At 45.0% G+C, this 14,371-nt stretch overlaps 1 protein-coding gene across 4 annotated transcripts in view; it reads right to left on the reverse strand.

The window, feature by feature from the left end:
- CRY1 (cryptochrome circadian regulator 1) overlaps window positions 1-2,393 on the reverse strand; it is a 71,231-nt gene extending 68,838 nt beyond the window's left edge. For 2 of the 4 annotated variants that reach the window (XM_060194346.1, XM_060194345.1), the window contains exon 1: window positions 1,630-2,391. In XM_060194346.1, coding sequence (XP_060050329.1) covers window positions 1,630-1,787 — 158 coding nt within the window. In that variant the 5' untranslated portion in view covers window positions 1,788-2,391. Of the gene's footprint in view, window positions 1-1,629 lie in introns of all 4 variants that reach the window. The other 2 variants (XM_060194349.1, XM_060194348.1) reach the window with 2 other exon arrangements.
- Window positions 2,394-14,371: the final 11,978 nt, after the last annotated feature.

A 14,371-nucleotide genomic window follows, 5' to 3' on the forward strand; every position in this document is an offset into this window, starting at 1 on the left:
AAGAAGAAAGAGAAAGAAAGAAAGAAAGAAAGAAAGGAAGGAAGGAAGGAAGAAAGGAGAGAGAACCAGAGCTCACTCTAGTGAGCCAGTTTTTCCATTTTATTGAATAGGACAGAGAGAAATTGAGAATTGAGATGGGAGGGAGAGATAGAGACACTGCCAGGGACTCTTCAAATTTAAATCAGATCAAGTCATGGCACTGCTCTTACTCCTGCAATTATGTCCCACTCACTCTGAGTTAAAGCTCAAATCTTTGATCAGCCTCTAAATCTCTATTCAGGCTGGCCCTACCAAAGATCTGACCTCATCTACTTTTCCTCTCAAAGGCCGGTTCACTCATGTTGATTTCTCCTATACTTTCTTCCAAAGTTTAAGCATATTTCCACCTCAGAGCCCTTTCCCTCACTGTTTCCTCTGCCTGGCAATGTTACAATGTTACCCACTAGCTGCTTCATTCCCCTATTTAACTGGCACCTTTTCAGAGTTTTTCCTGATCACTATATTTAAAATTGCAACTCTACTCTCATGTCCTTGTATTCGTTACCTTCTTTCTCTGCAATGTTTGTTCTACCCAATATTTATAAAAGCCCAACCCTACAATTTTTTACTTTTTGAGACAAGTTTGAAAAGGACAAGATTTTTCTGTCAATTTCACTCACTGTCATATCCCTGATATTAAAAAGAGTAGATAACCAGCCCCCCTTTTTTTCTTTCTTTCTTTTAAAAAGTTATTTACTCGTGAAGAAAGAACCAGACATCACTCTGGTACATGTGCTGCCAGGAATTGAACTCAGGACCTCATGCTTGAGAGTCCAATACTTTATCCACTGCGCCACCTCCTGGACCACTCCTTCCCTCTTTCTTGTGAAAAGATCTTTAAAAATAAATAAATCGGCCAATAGTTAATGAAACAGAGTAGGTGATCAATAACCTATTTGCCGGACGAGTGCCCTTATTTCCACCGGGACTGGGGGTGGTCTAGCAATCAAATAGCCAACGCATTTCAGGAAAAGATCAGCGAGTGGTTCCTGTTTTTCATCCAGTACTCTGATCCCTAGAAGGATTTTATACTTTGCCTAGAAAGAAAAACTGTGCTTTGTCTAGTCAGCCACAAGGAGGAGTTGGGAGGAAGAGCAGAGCAGAGAGAAATCACACAGACGTTATCTCCCTAGCTTTTCCTACCGCCACCTCAAGGTTGAAGGAAACTGGCTTTGCGGGCGACTGCACGGAATGAATGATTTTTTGCTCCACGCTCTGAGTTAACCTGGATACGCGCACACACAAACGTAAACCTTTCAAAGTCAGCAGCCCCTTCAAAAGCTCCCCAAAGGGCGTGCGTGGGTTGGGGTGGGCCACAAAGTCAACCCACGGGCCGCTGACGACCCGAGCGGGGGTGGGGGTTGCTTAACTCCAGTGCCAAGAGCCCTCCAGGAGCCGGGGAGCCAGTCCCCTCCGCGCAGACTCGCCATTGTGCCCCGAGGCCCCAGCGCTCGCGGCCGGAGTCCGACCTGTCAATCAAACCTCCGGGCCCCGGGCGACCGCGGCCGCAGCACCCCGAGTCCTGACCTGCTTCCCCAGCCACACCGAGTGTCCCCCACCCCCACTCCTAGGCGCCGGGTCGGTACTCACCGCCACCTGTTGATGCCCACGTTGGACGAGCCCGCGAACCAGGGATCGAGGATGTAGACGCAGCGGACCGTGTCGGCGCCCTGGATGCACTCCCGCAGGGCGGGGTTGTCGTGGAGCCGGAGCCCCTTGCGGAACCAGTGCACGGCGTTCACCCCCATCCTGGGCCGCCGCCGGACCCCGCGGACAAAGTCAGCAGACGACGGGCAGGCTCAGGCTCATAGCCGACACCTCCGCTTCCAGGAGAAGCGCCGCACGCAAGGCAGGAGGAGAGGGCGGCCCTGGGCGCCCAGGGGAAGCGGGGTCCCAGGAGGATACCGCGGGCGCGGGCGCGGGCGAGGGCGCCGGCGGCGCGGCGCGCAGATGAATGGAGGCTGAGTCCTGCCGGGACGCCGTTTACGAGACGGCGCCCGCCGCCACCGCCTCAACCAGACACATAACTTGGCGGGCCTCGGACCCCCGGACGGAGAGCGGACCCCAGGAGCCCGAGCCGCCACGACGGTCCGAGCCGGCGCCGGCAGCCCCGGGAGGTTCGTCACGGAAACCTCACCCCACCGAGGCGGCCCCCGAGGAGAAAACGGCCCGCCGGCGGCGAACCACCCACAGGGAGGAGGAGAAAGGCGGCTGTCCCAGCTCGCTAGCTGCCGCGGCGTCCCCCCAAAGAAGGAAGCGAGCGCGCTGCGCGGGGCGTCGCCGAGAGGGTCGAGAGCGCTGGACGGTCGCCGGCCGGTGACCGGTCCCGAGGCTGCCCGGGTGACTCCGCCACCGCAGCCGCGTCAGCGGCTCCGGCCCCGCCCCTGGCTCCTCATTGGTCAGTGGGCGCCCCACGTGACCACCGGCACCTCACGTTTCTGTAGTGTGTTTACTACAACGGCTTTGGAGTGGACATCTGCTTGGACTTGGGATGACTTGAAGGGGCAGCAGCCGCTGGGTGTTAAAACTTTTGTTCTCTCGGCCAGACTTTGGGCTCACCGCGCCCACCCCTTCCCGTTCCCGACAGCCTGGTAGTAGCCGAGGTGACCGCAGGCCCCGTGTAAGGAAAGGCTTAGCCCCATCCCCCGGAGCCGTAAACGATCCCCATTGGCTGTAGCTCCTGGAGACCCGGATGAGCACGGGGCCAAGGGGAGCTCGCGAGCGCGCGCACAGTTCTCAGAGGAGCGCATGCGCTCTCGCGGCGTTCCGGAGCGAAGGCGGGCGGGGTCGCTGGGGCAGGAGGGATGGCGCGCGCTCTCTAAGAGATTCCTGCGGTGGCTGAGCGAGCGGGGAGACCAGTCCTCAGGGTTACTATGAAAGTCCGGGTTTGGATCTACAACAAATGAGGACTGGAGGGAGTGAGCAAAAAAAAAAAAGGGACGGAAGCTCCACATAGTTTTCAGTCCCAAACCATGTGTTTGAATGCAGCTTTAGCTAGAGCACCTTACTTTGGAGGTGCAGGCAGGCGCTCCTCCCTTACTTTGGGCCATCACAGGTGGTGCATGCTCTGGAGAGAAGAGGTAAACGACACTTCTGGTCTGCCTGTAATTCCTTAATACTTTAGATGTATCATATTATGCCTGTCCTAACCACTTACAGTTGGTGTCATTTATAGGAAACTTCTGGACGGACCTTCGTCTGCCTTTCCAGTGACAACGAACTCTAGGGCACACCATTCCATATTCTTACAATGCTCTTGTATTTGCTCAATAATTATCTTCTGAATAAAACTGGTACTGTTCAAAGTGCTTAAGCTAAAGGAAAAACGAAAATCCCAGATCTGGTGGAGTTCACACCCATTTAGGTGTCTTATTTCCCTCTACAAAATGCTCCTTGGCTTCCTATACAGAACACTGACCTCCAGAACTGTGTGACAATAAATGCCTGTGATTCTAGGGCCCGAGGTTTATGGTACCTTGTTATATAGAAAATGGTTAGAGCAGTAGTACAAATTCAGTGCCAGTATGTCTCCCCTGCCTCCGCTTCTGTTGCCACTGGACACAATAGCAACCTTCCTGTGGTCTCTTGAAGTCTTGGGTGCTGGGGAGACTGCTTATGGTAATGCAAAAAAAAAAAAATTTGCATGCCTAAGGTTCCTGAGGACCAAGGTTAAATTCTCTGCACTACCATAAGCAGGAACTGAGCAGTGCTCTGGTCTTTCTCTCTGTATCATTAAAATGAACTAAATAGAAATATTAAACAAAGGAAAGGAGAGAGAGAAATATCAACCAATCAAGATTGAGTGCACATGTTACCATGCATAAGGACCTGGGTTCAAGCCTGGCTCCCCACTTATGGGGGGGGGACTTCATGAGTGAAGCAGTGCTGCAGGTATTTATCTCTCTTTCTCCCTCTCTATCTCCCCCTTCTATCTCAATTTCTATTCATTATTAATAATCTATGCATAATTAATAAGTTAATTTTAATTTAAAAAATTTATTTATACCCTTTTGTTGCCCTTGTTTTATTGTTGTTGCTATTGATGTTGTTGTTGGATAGGACAGAGAGAAATGGAGAGAGGAGGAGAAGACAGAGAGGGGAGAGAAAGACACCAGCAGGCCTACTTCACCGCGACTCCAGGGCAGGTGGGGAGGGGGCGGGGCTGGAACCCGGATCCTTATGTCCTTGCTTCGCACCATGTGAGCTTAACCCGCTGCGCTACCGAATAAGTTAATTTTTAAGAGCATCTTGGTGCTGGGGAGATAGTGCAGCTCCACTACCAATAATCAGAGTTGTCAAAAAGAAAAAGAAAAAAAGAAACATTTGAAATTGTATATATGGGATGTCCCGAGGTAAGATGCTGGACTCTCAACATGAGGTCCTGAGTTTGGTTCCCAGCATTACACATGCTCAGAGAGGTGAAATTGCCATGAGTGAGGTCCTGACTCCACCAAACAAACAAAATTAATTAATTAAATTATATATGTATCTATATATACATGCATATAAATGAATACCCATTGTATCTCTTTGATAAAGCACTGAATAAATATTTGTTCTGTTTCGTCAGTGAAAGTGAACTCTTAATAATTGGCTCTCTGAGGGTCCCATCACCCACAGATAATGTGAGGGAAAGCTAAGTCCTCACATGGATTGCCTCACACTCTAGGGCTTATTGATTTTCATCTGATTTCTGCCAGGATTACCACTAGGATTTCATACTTGCATGATTCTGCTGTTGCTTGTGGACTTTATTTATTTATTTTAAAGGTGAAAGAGAGGAAAGAGAGATAAAGAGAAGAAGAGAGGAAAGACACCACAGCACTGCTGTGCTGCTTGTGGCATTTCCCCAATGCAGGTGAATCCAGGTATAGAGCATGGTAAAGGGAACAGCAGACCTAGTGAGCTATCTCCTAACCCCTCCTGTAGTTATAAAATACAATGTCTCATGTTTCATTCAGGCAGTTGAAAAGTAAGCAGATTGTGTCTGAAGGCACAAGAATTCTTTTTTTTTTTTTTTTTTTTTTAGGAATTATTTTCAAGCATCAAATGAAACAGGTTGTAGAGAAAAAAAAGAAATATTGATTTGTGAAGAGTTGACTTATGTTTGTCAATTGTTCATTCAATAAAGATGGATTTTTTTTTAAACAGCTATATTGTGGGTGTTTGTATACTTTCCATTTACACTTAAAAGGACTAATTTGGGGGAGTCAGGCAGTAGCGCAGCAGGTTAAGCAGCAGGTGGCGCTAAGTGCAAGGATCCACTCAAGGATACCGGTTCGAGCCCCCACTCCCCATGGGCAGGGGTGTCACTTCACAGGTGGTGAAGCAGGTCTGCAGGTGTCTTTTTCTCCTCTCTCTGTCTTCCCATCCTCTCTCCATTTCTCTCTGTCCTATCCAACAACAACATTAATAACTACAACAACAATAACTACAACAATGAAAACCAAGGGCAACAAAAGGGAAAATAAATAAATAAATAAATAAATAAATATTTTTAAAAAGGACTAATTTGCTTTGAAGCATCAATAGTGGCCCAGGATGTGGCTCAGTGCCTAAAGCACGAGGTCTTGAGTTTAATCTCTGGCATCACATGTGCCAGAATGTTACTCTGGTTCACTCTCTCTCTCTTAAATGTTGTATTATTTTATTGAGAGAGGAAGACACAGACCAACTACTTCACTCTGACTTATGATAGTACTGGCTTTTGAACATGGGACCTTGAAGCCTCAGGCATTAAAGTTTTTTTGTGGAGAGTATAGGATACAGAGCTCTGGTGGTGGGAATTGTATGGAATTGTACCCCTCTTATCCTACAATTTTGTCAATCATTATTAAATCAATAATAAAACACACATGCACAGTCCTTTGCATAACCAATATACTATCTTCCCAGCCTCTTCTATTTTCAGCTCTATATCTGTATCTCCCCCTCTCATAAGAAACAAAAGATTTATTTATTTGGATAGAAACAGAGAGTGAAAGAGACCACAGCACTAAAACTTCCTTCAGTGTGGTAGGGACCAGGCTTGAACCTGTGTTGCACACATGGAAAAGTAGCACACTATCTAAGTGAACTATTTATTTCACTGGCCTAAAAAAATCTTTAAAAAATAAAATAAAAATAAAAGCATCAGTATTGTCTTTGTGCATTCCTCAAGGACTGGTACGTTTTTATGATGTATTACTTTAATACATGTCGGGGCAAAAGTAACCACTCAGTAATAGCTATAGCAGCCTTGGACATAGTTTAGTGATGGAGCTTTGAACGTGTAGATGTGAGGTCCCAAATTCAGTGCCCAACATTGCATTTGCTAGAGTTCTTCCCTGGTCTCTCTCTTGATCTCGATCTCTTTTCCTGCTGTTTCTCCTTCATAAAGGAGATAAAACAAACCTTTAAAAAAGAAAATAATAGTGGTCCGAGAGTGGGTGCAGTGGTAAAGCTTTGGACTCTCAAGCATGAGGTCCTGAGTTCGATCCCCAGCAGCACATGTGCCAGAGTGATGTCTGGTCCTCTCTCCTCTTATCTTTCTCATAAATAAATAAAATCTTTAAGAAAATAATAAATAATAATAATAATAACTTTGACTTCTCGAACACTTGCCAGGTACTTTGTAGATTAATCCTCTGAACAAACTTTTTAAAAATTATTTACCCGTAATTTATGCCCACTTTGCTAAAGAAGACACCACAAGTCAGATATACAAATAGTAGGATTGAGGAGACAGCATAATGTTATGCATATGATTTTCACGCCTGAGGCTCTGAGCTCTGTGGTTCAATCCCCTGTATCACCATAAACCAGAGCTGAGCAGTGCTCTGGTAAAAAAAAAAAAAAAAAAAAATATATATATATATATATATATATATATATTATATATATGAGTTTCTGAATCCAAAGTTTTTATCACACTCTCTTCCTCCCTGGTACCACTCTCCCCACCTTCTCTTTCAAAGTGAAGGTGAAATAGAAAAGAAAAAGGGAAAATGTTAAGGCAAAGAGTTAACCAACCAAACCGTAGGAAGAAAAGAAGCCCCAGATAACAGGAGACCTTGGAAAGCCCCCCCCCCAGTATATTTTATCCTGATAGGTCATACAACGTCTAAGTCTTGAGGCTAACCTTTTCCCAGACACAGCTATACAGGAAAAGATAACAGTAACTAAAGCAACAAAACCTGAGCAATGGGTACAAGTCCCGCCCCCTTAACCTTGCAGTTTCTGCTTCTGTGAGAATGCTTTTGTGTCTCAGCCTGCAGCCCCCTATACAGTTTACGCTGTACTGTCTCCTTTGTTTAGGCCTAGAATTCTTTAAGAGCGTGAGCTCTTTCTGATGCCCATTAACGTTAATAGTTAATGAAGTTCCTCCTCTTTTCGAATCCACATGAAGACCAGGCTTCTGGTCTCATTTGCTACATCAAGGGTTGTAGATAAAAAGGGGAGAAAGGACTGAGAACTCATGAAATTCTTGTAGGTTTCAATGTCATTGTGTTGGAAAGTACAGGATTAAAAAGAGACTGAATTAAACATCAGCTGACCATTTAATTAAGCCGTCCACTATTTCTTTTTTCTTTTAAAAAAAATTTTCCCCTCCAGGGTTATTGCTGGGGCTCCGTGCCTGCACTATGAATCCACTGCTCCTGGAGGCCATTTTTCCCATTCTGTTGTGCTTGTTGTCATTATTATTGTTGTTGTTGTCATTGCTGTTGTTGTGTGGGATAGGACAGAGAGAAATCAAGAGAGGAGGGGAGACAGAGAAGGGGAGAGAAAGACAGACACCTGTAGAAAGACAGACACTTCACAGCCCGTGAAGCGACCCCCCTGCCGGTGGGGAGTGGGGGCTCCAACCTGGATCCTTATTCCGGTCCTTGTGCTTTGCGCCATGTGCGCTAATACCCAGCCCCCTCTTTTTTATTTTTTTAATATTTATTTATTGGATAGAGACAGCCAAAAATAAAGAGAGGAGGGGGAGAGTGAGAGAGATAGACACCTACAGTACTGCTTCACCACTTGCAAAGCTTTCCCCCTGCATTTGAGGACCAGAGGCTCAAACCTGGGTCCTTGTGCACTGTACCATGTGCAATCAACCAGGAGCATCACCACCCAGCCTGATTTTTTTTTTTTTTTAAGAATTTATTTCCTCATGAGAAAGATAGGAAGAGAGACAGAAAGAACCAGACATCACTCTGGTACATGTGCTGCCGGGTTTTGAACCCAGGACCTCATAGTTGAGAATCCAGTGCTGTATCCACTGCACCAACTCCAGGACCACTCCCAGCCTGATTTTTTTTTTTTTTTTTTTTTTTTTTTTTTGCCACCAGGGTTATTTCTGAAGCTTGGTGACTGCACTATAAATCTACCACTCCTGGCAAGAGAAAGATAAATAAATACCTGAAGACCTGTTTCACTGCTATTAAGTGGAACCCTGCAGGTGAGGAGCAGGAAGCTTGAGCCCAGATGACATGATGACATGTGCGCTTAACCAGCTGCACCACCACCTGGCCCCGCCATCCACTGTTTCTCTTCTGATTAGTTCACCTATAAAGTGAGTGGACTGAATGAGATGATTCCTAAGTTTTCTATACTATTTATTTTTATTTTTGTATTGCCACCAGGGTTACAGCTGGGACTCGTTGCTTGCATGATGAATCTACTGCTCCTGGTGCCTATTTTTTCCATTATTTTATTTATTTAACAGGACAGAGAGAAAGTGAGAGGGGTGGGGGAGAGAGAGGGAGAGAGAAAAAGAGACACCTGCAGTACTTGCTTCACAACTTGTGAAGCATCTCCCCTATAAGGGGAGCTGTTGTAAAGGAATAAAAAGAGATTCCAAAGAGCAGTCATATGTATAGTCCATCAGGAATGTTAAAAATGTGGTTGCTTAATATGCGCACTGCTTCTGTTACAAAGGAGGAGGAGGAGGAAAGTCAAGGGCACTTTCATTGGGACAAGATTCATTTGTATGTTCCTGGATCAGATTCATTTGCATCTATATTAATTATCTACAATTACAGAGTTGTAAAATAGTTCCAAGTTAATTGCAGGCCAAGCATATCATGAAAAGTGCACCAGACAAAAGATCCAGTAATCTGTTTGTTTTCTTGCCCATTTTAAAGCAATTCAGGTAGCTGCGGTAGTGCAACAGGTTAAGCGCACATGGAGTGAGTCACAAGGACCGGTGTAAGGAACCCGGTTCAAGCCCCCTGGCTCCCCACCTGCAGGAGGGTCATTTCACAAGTGGTGAAGCAGGTCTGCAGGTGTCTTGTCTTTCTCTCCCTGTCTCTGTCTTCCTCTCCTCTCTCCATTTCTTTCTGTCTTTTCTGTCCAACAACAACGACAGCAATAACAATAACAACAACAAGAGCAACAAAAAAAGGAAAAAATGAACTTCAGAAGCAGTGGATTCAGAGCCTCAACAATAACCCTGGAGGCAAAAATAAATAAATAAACCAATTCATAATTTTTGTCAATTCCTGACTGCTTATTTCTCAAAATGTCCCCCTCTTAGTTTCTAGTATCTTTTCCCATTTCATTTTATGATAGCACCAACTATGATCTGTGTTTTTTGTATGTTGTTTTTTTTTTGTTATTTCCTGTTTTGTTGTCAGGTCATCTATACTTATCTCTGCTGTCTGCAGCTCTGGGAGGACAGAGATTTTGGTCTATGGTGTTTTTTTTTTTTAATTAAAAAATTTATTTATTTATTTATTTTCCCTTTTGTTGCCCTTGTTGTTTTTATTGTTGTTATTGTTGTCGTCATTGTTAGATAGGACAGAGAGAAATGGAGAGAGAAGAGGAAGACAGAGAGGGGGAGAGAAAGATGATAGACACCTGCAGACCTGCTTCACCGCCTGTGAAGTGACTCCCCTTCACTGGGAGCCAGGGGCTCGAACCAGGATCCTTATGCTGGTTCCTGCGCTTTGCGCCACATGCATTTAACCTGCTGCGCTACTGCCCAACTCCCGGTCTATGGTGTTTTAACATCATATGTCATATTATTAGTACCTAACACAGTGCCTAGTACTCACTCACAGACTCTTGGACAATGTTCTAAGGTAATGGCCAAGGTAACACCCAATTAATTACAGGAAAACTGCCTTCATCCCTATGTCAGTTAGCAGCTTATTGCCTCTCAGTTCCAAATCCACCCTTCATGCCTCCTTTATGTTAATGGACCCCCAGCCCCACTGACACCATATTGGGCATTGTCTGTAAAGGGTGCTGGGAGGAAACTGCAGAAGGGAGAGGCATCTCCGGTATTAGTCATTCATTCATTCATTCATTTATTCATTCTTGCTTTTATTTCATTGCTGCCAGAGGTACTTGAAAGAGAGAGGTACTATAAAGCTCACTTCTGTCATATTTCAGTGGCATCTCTGCGGGTGGACCCTTAGAGAATCTTGCAGAGTCCCAGTGGACAACTACCCTGCTTCTGCCTGCTTGCATGCTGACCCACTGTTTCCCATGGCTACTCTCAGCATGCTCTGTTCTCCACCAGTGGTGGCCTCTGGAGTGTAGATCAGTTCTGACCCAAGGCAACCCAGTTCAACTAGAAATTGAATGTAGGCTACCGCCTATTATCACAAAGAGCCAGATATTGTCACACCAGGCTTTGCACGGAGAGGAAATGCTCCTTTACTACTGTTTGAACATGTAGTGGAGGTAGGAGTTATGCTCAGATTCAGCATCTCTGCCTTTTTGTCTCAGCAAATATTTATATAGGTAGAAAGTATGTGTGTGTGTGGGGGGGGGCTAAAGATGGAGGTGGGAGATAGCTTATCTGGTAGAGAACACACTTTAAATTTATTTATTATTTTTTTCACTTTTCTTTTTTGTTTTGTTTTTTTCTGCCACAAGGTTGGTGCTCAGTTCCAACACTATGAATCCATCACTTCTGTGGATATTTTTTCCTCTTTTTCTTTTCCCTCTCTAATTTTTACTCAATAGGACAGAGAGAAATTAAGAGGGGCACACACAGAGAGAGGGAGAAAAATTGATACCTGAAGACTTGCTTCACAATGTGTGAAGTATCTCCCTTGATGGTGGGGAACAGGGGCTCGAACCCAGGTCATTGTGCTTGGTAATATGTGAACATATTACCAAGTGGGTGTACCATTGCCCAGCCCTTCCTCCCTCCCACTCATGAAGACCCAGATTTGAAACCCTGACCACCAACCATATGGGAAGCTTCTTGAGTGGTAAAACCATGCTGTGGTATCTTTTCTTTCTCTCTCCTTCTCTTTCTCTTACCTTCTATCTGTGGGGAAAGTGGGAGGAAACATCACCTTGTAACAGTGGAGAAGCCCCACTGAAGTCCTGAGTGGGAAAAAGTGTGTGTTTGTGTTGGGGTGGTGGTGGTGGCCTGGGAGGTGGCATAGTAGATGAAGCATTTGACTCTCAAGCATGAAGTTCCAAGTTTGGTCCCCAATATTGTATATATCTGAGTGATACTGTGGTTCTCTGCCTCTCTCTTTTTCATAAATAAGTATGTCTAAAGGTGTGGTGTTGAGGCCAGGCAGTGGCTCACCCAGTTGAGTACACATGTTATAATGCACAAGGACTAGGGTTTAAGCCTGTAGGGGGAAGCTTAACCAGCAGGGAAGTAGTGATGCAAGTACCTCTCTACCTCCCTCCTTTCTCTCAATTTCTCAGTGTTCCTACCCAATAAATAATGCAGAAATGAAATATTTTTAAAAATATCTGTAAAAAGTGGGGGTGTTGCCAGGCAGCGGTAGGCTCCCCAAAAGGAAATGATAGAGAATGGGTTTGAGGAAGTGGGAGAGAGTGTACCTAAAACCCAGGTGCAGGTTTCTTCCTTCCTTCCTTCTTTTTATTTTTCTTTGCCACTAGTGTTGCGGCTGGGGCTTGGTGCCTACACACCCCCACCAGCATCGTATAGGACCACTTCTTTGTCGTTGTTGTTGTTGTTGTTTTGGTGAGAGAAAAACCATTCTTTGAAATATTCCCCTTGCAGGTACGCCCACGTACTTGTACAGAACTTGAGCTTGGGGCTTCATGCATGGTAACATGTGTACTTTCTCAGGTGCGTTCTTTACCTGCTAGACCTCTGGGTGCAGGCTCTTGTCAGAGTGGAGAATGAATTCAGGGACAGGGAGTCGGATGGAAGTGTAGTGGGTTAAGCGCATGTGGTGCAAAGCCAAGGACCGGTGTAAGGATCCCAGTTCAAGCCCAGGCTCCCTACCTGCAAGGGGGGGCTCCCTTCACAAGCGGTGAAGCAGGTCTGCAGGTGTCTATCTTTCTCTCCCCCTCTCTGTCTTCCCCTTCTCTCTCCATTTCTTTCTGTCCTATCTAACAACGACATCAACAACAACAACCGTGAAAGGCAACAAAAGGCAAATAAATAAATAAATATTTTAAAAAAAGAATTCAGGGACAAAGATACCAGTAAATGACAGTTCAGACTTATTGTGGGAATAAAGGTGAAAATACACATTCATGAGTGTATCAGGTTCAATCTCTGGTACTATCAGAACTGAGCAGTGCTCTGATTAAAAAAAAAAAAGGAAAAAGTGGGGTTGCAGGGACATTCACCTGAGGGTGAATCACATTAGTCAGATTTATTGGGGAGGAGCACAACATTATATACTTGGTAGAAAGATTCTGGGATGATTCATGCATGCACACTTTTGGTGTATGTGTTGTACTGAGTGGGAGGGCTTATTGTTATTAATTAGGGACTAGAACAGAAAGGAATTTCCTTAAACAGCCCCCCCATGCTTTTTTCTGCCCTTACTAGTCCCATTTGGAACTGTGCAGGCATCAGGTGCATGATGGGACCCCTCCCAACAGGTGTGGAGATGTTATTATAATGATGGGATAATGAGATCCCGGGGTCAAGTAGGGGACATTTCAGTCGCCATCTTGGGTGAAGTGGATTCCCTCCAGTTCTTAGTTCTCCAGGAAGTGAGTTCTGGTTTTTGCATTATAGTAGTGCAGAAGAAGGTTCCCTCCTCACCAGTCTAGCCCACTTTGAAGGTAAGGGAGGATGCTAGAAAATAGGAGGTAGGGTAGGGACTTGTAGCTCTCAGGTCTTTCCACCTCCCGGAACATGGCAGACTTCTAGTCAGTTTTTTTCCTAAAAGATAAAGCATGTAACAGGTCTTAATTATTCTTTATCATTATTTCTTTTAAAAAATATTTTGTTTGTTTTATTTTATTGAGATTGAGAGGTACAGAAAGAAAAAGACAGGAGCACTGCTCACTCTGGTTTATGGTGGTGGTGAGAGGAGGGGTGGGGGTGGGATTGAATTTGAGACTTTGAAGCCTCTGCCTTGGAACCTTTTTACATAACCATTATGCTATCCCCTTAATTTTTCATTGTCTTGAAAGGGGCAACACTAGTAGGGATGAGATGTGACTTTCTTGACTATTTATTTGTTTACTTTTGCCTCCAGGGTTATTTCTGGGGCTTGGTGCCAGCACTGTGAATCCACTGCTCCTGGCAGCGGTCCCCCCCCCCCCCACTATTGACTAGGACAGAGAGAAATTGAGAGAGGAGGGAAAGAGAAATATAGACACCTGCAAACCCACTTTATCATTTCTGAAGGGACTCCCCTGAATGTGGGGAGCTGGGGGCTTGAACCGGGATCCTTGCATGGGTCCTTTCACTTTGTACTATGTGCACTTAACCCAGTGTGCTACAGCCTGGCCCTCTTTATGTTTGTTTGTTTATTTTTACCAGAGCACTGTTCTAGAGGTGCAGAGAACTGAATCTAGGACTTTGGAGGCTTGAGAGTCTTTGCATAACCGTTATGTCCCCACCCAAGAGTCTTGCCCTTTTGCTTTCCAAATTCAGTCCTAACATAGACATTGTTGCTTGCAAAATAATTCCTGTAAGCAGAGCTATATTAATCAGAGTCATTATTTTCACTTAATCTGATACATCAATTTCAGGTCACCTCTTCCCACTAGGTCAGCCCTGCCCCTTTGGGACTATGGTTTCAAATTTCTCCATTATCCAGGACACACACTACCTAAGGACACACCTTTTCCAGGTAAGTCTCAGCCCAGTTTGGAAAAGACGTCTGGTCCCACCCTTTCAAATTTGTCTTTACTCACTTGGCCTTGGGGTATTTAAAAAATTTTTTTTTTACAGTAGTGGTTTCACAACACTACATGATATAGTTTATATTACATTTTTTTTTTTTACATTATAGGATATAGTTCCACACATGCCCACACTGTAGTTCTGTGTCCATCTGGGGTCAACTTCATAGTTACTTTTGGCTCTTCATAGTTAATCTCCTGCTGTAATGAATACTTCTTTTTATGAAACATCCCCTGTTCTAGTTACCATGTCATTTCTGTGCCCTCA

Source organism: Erinaceus europaeus, chromosome 7 (assembly GCF_950295315.1).
Source record: "Erinaceus europaeus chromosome 7, mEriEur2.1, whole genome shotgun sequence".
NCBI classification, from domain to species: domain Eukaryota; kingdom Metazoa; phylum Chordata; class Mammalia; order Eulipotyphla; family Erinaceidae; genus Erinaceus; species Erinaceus europaeus.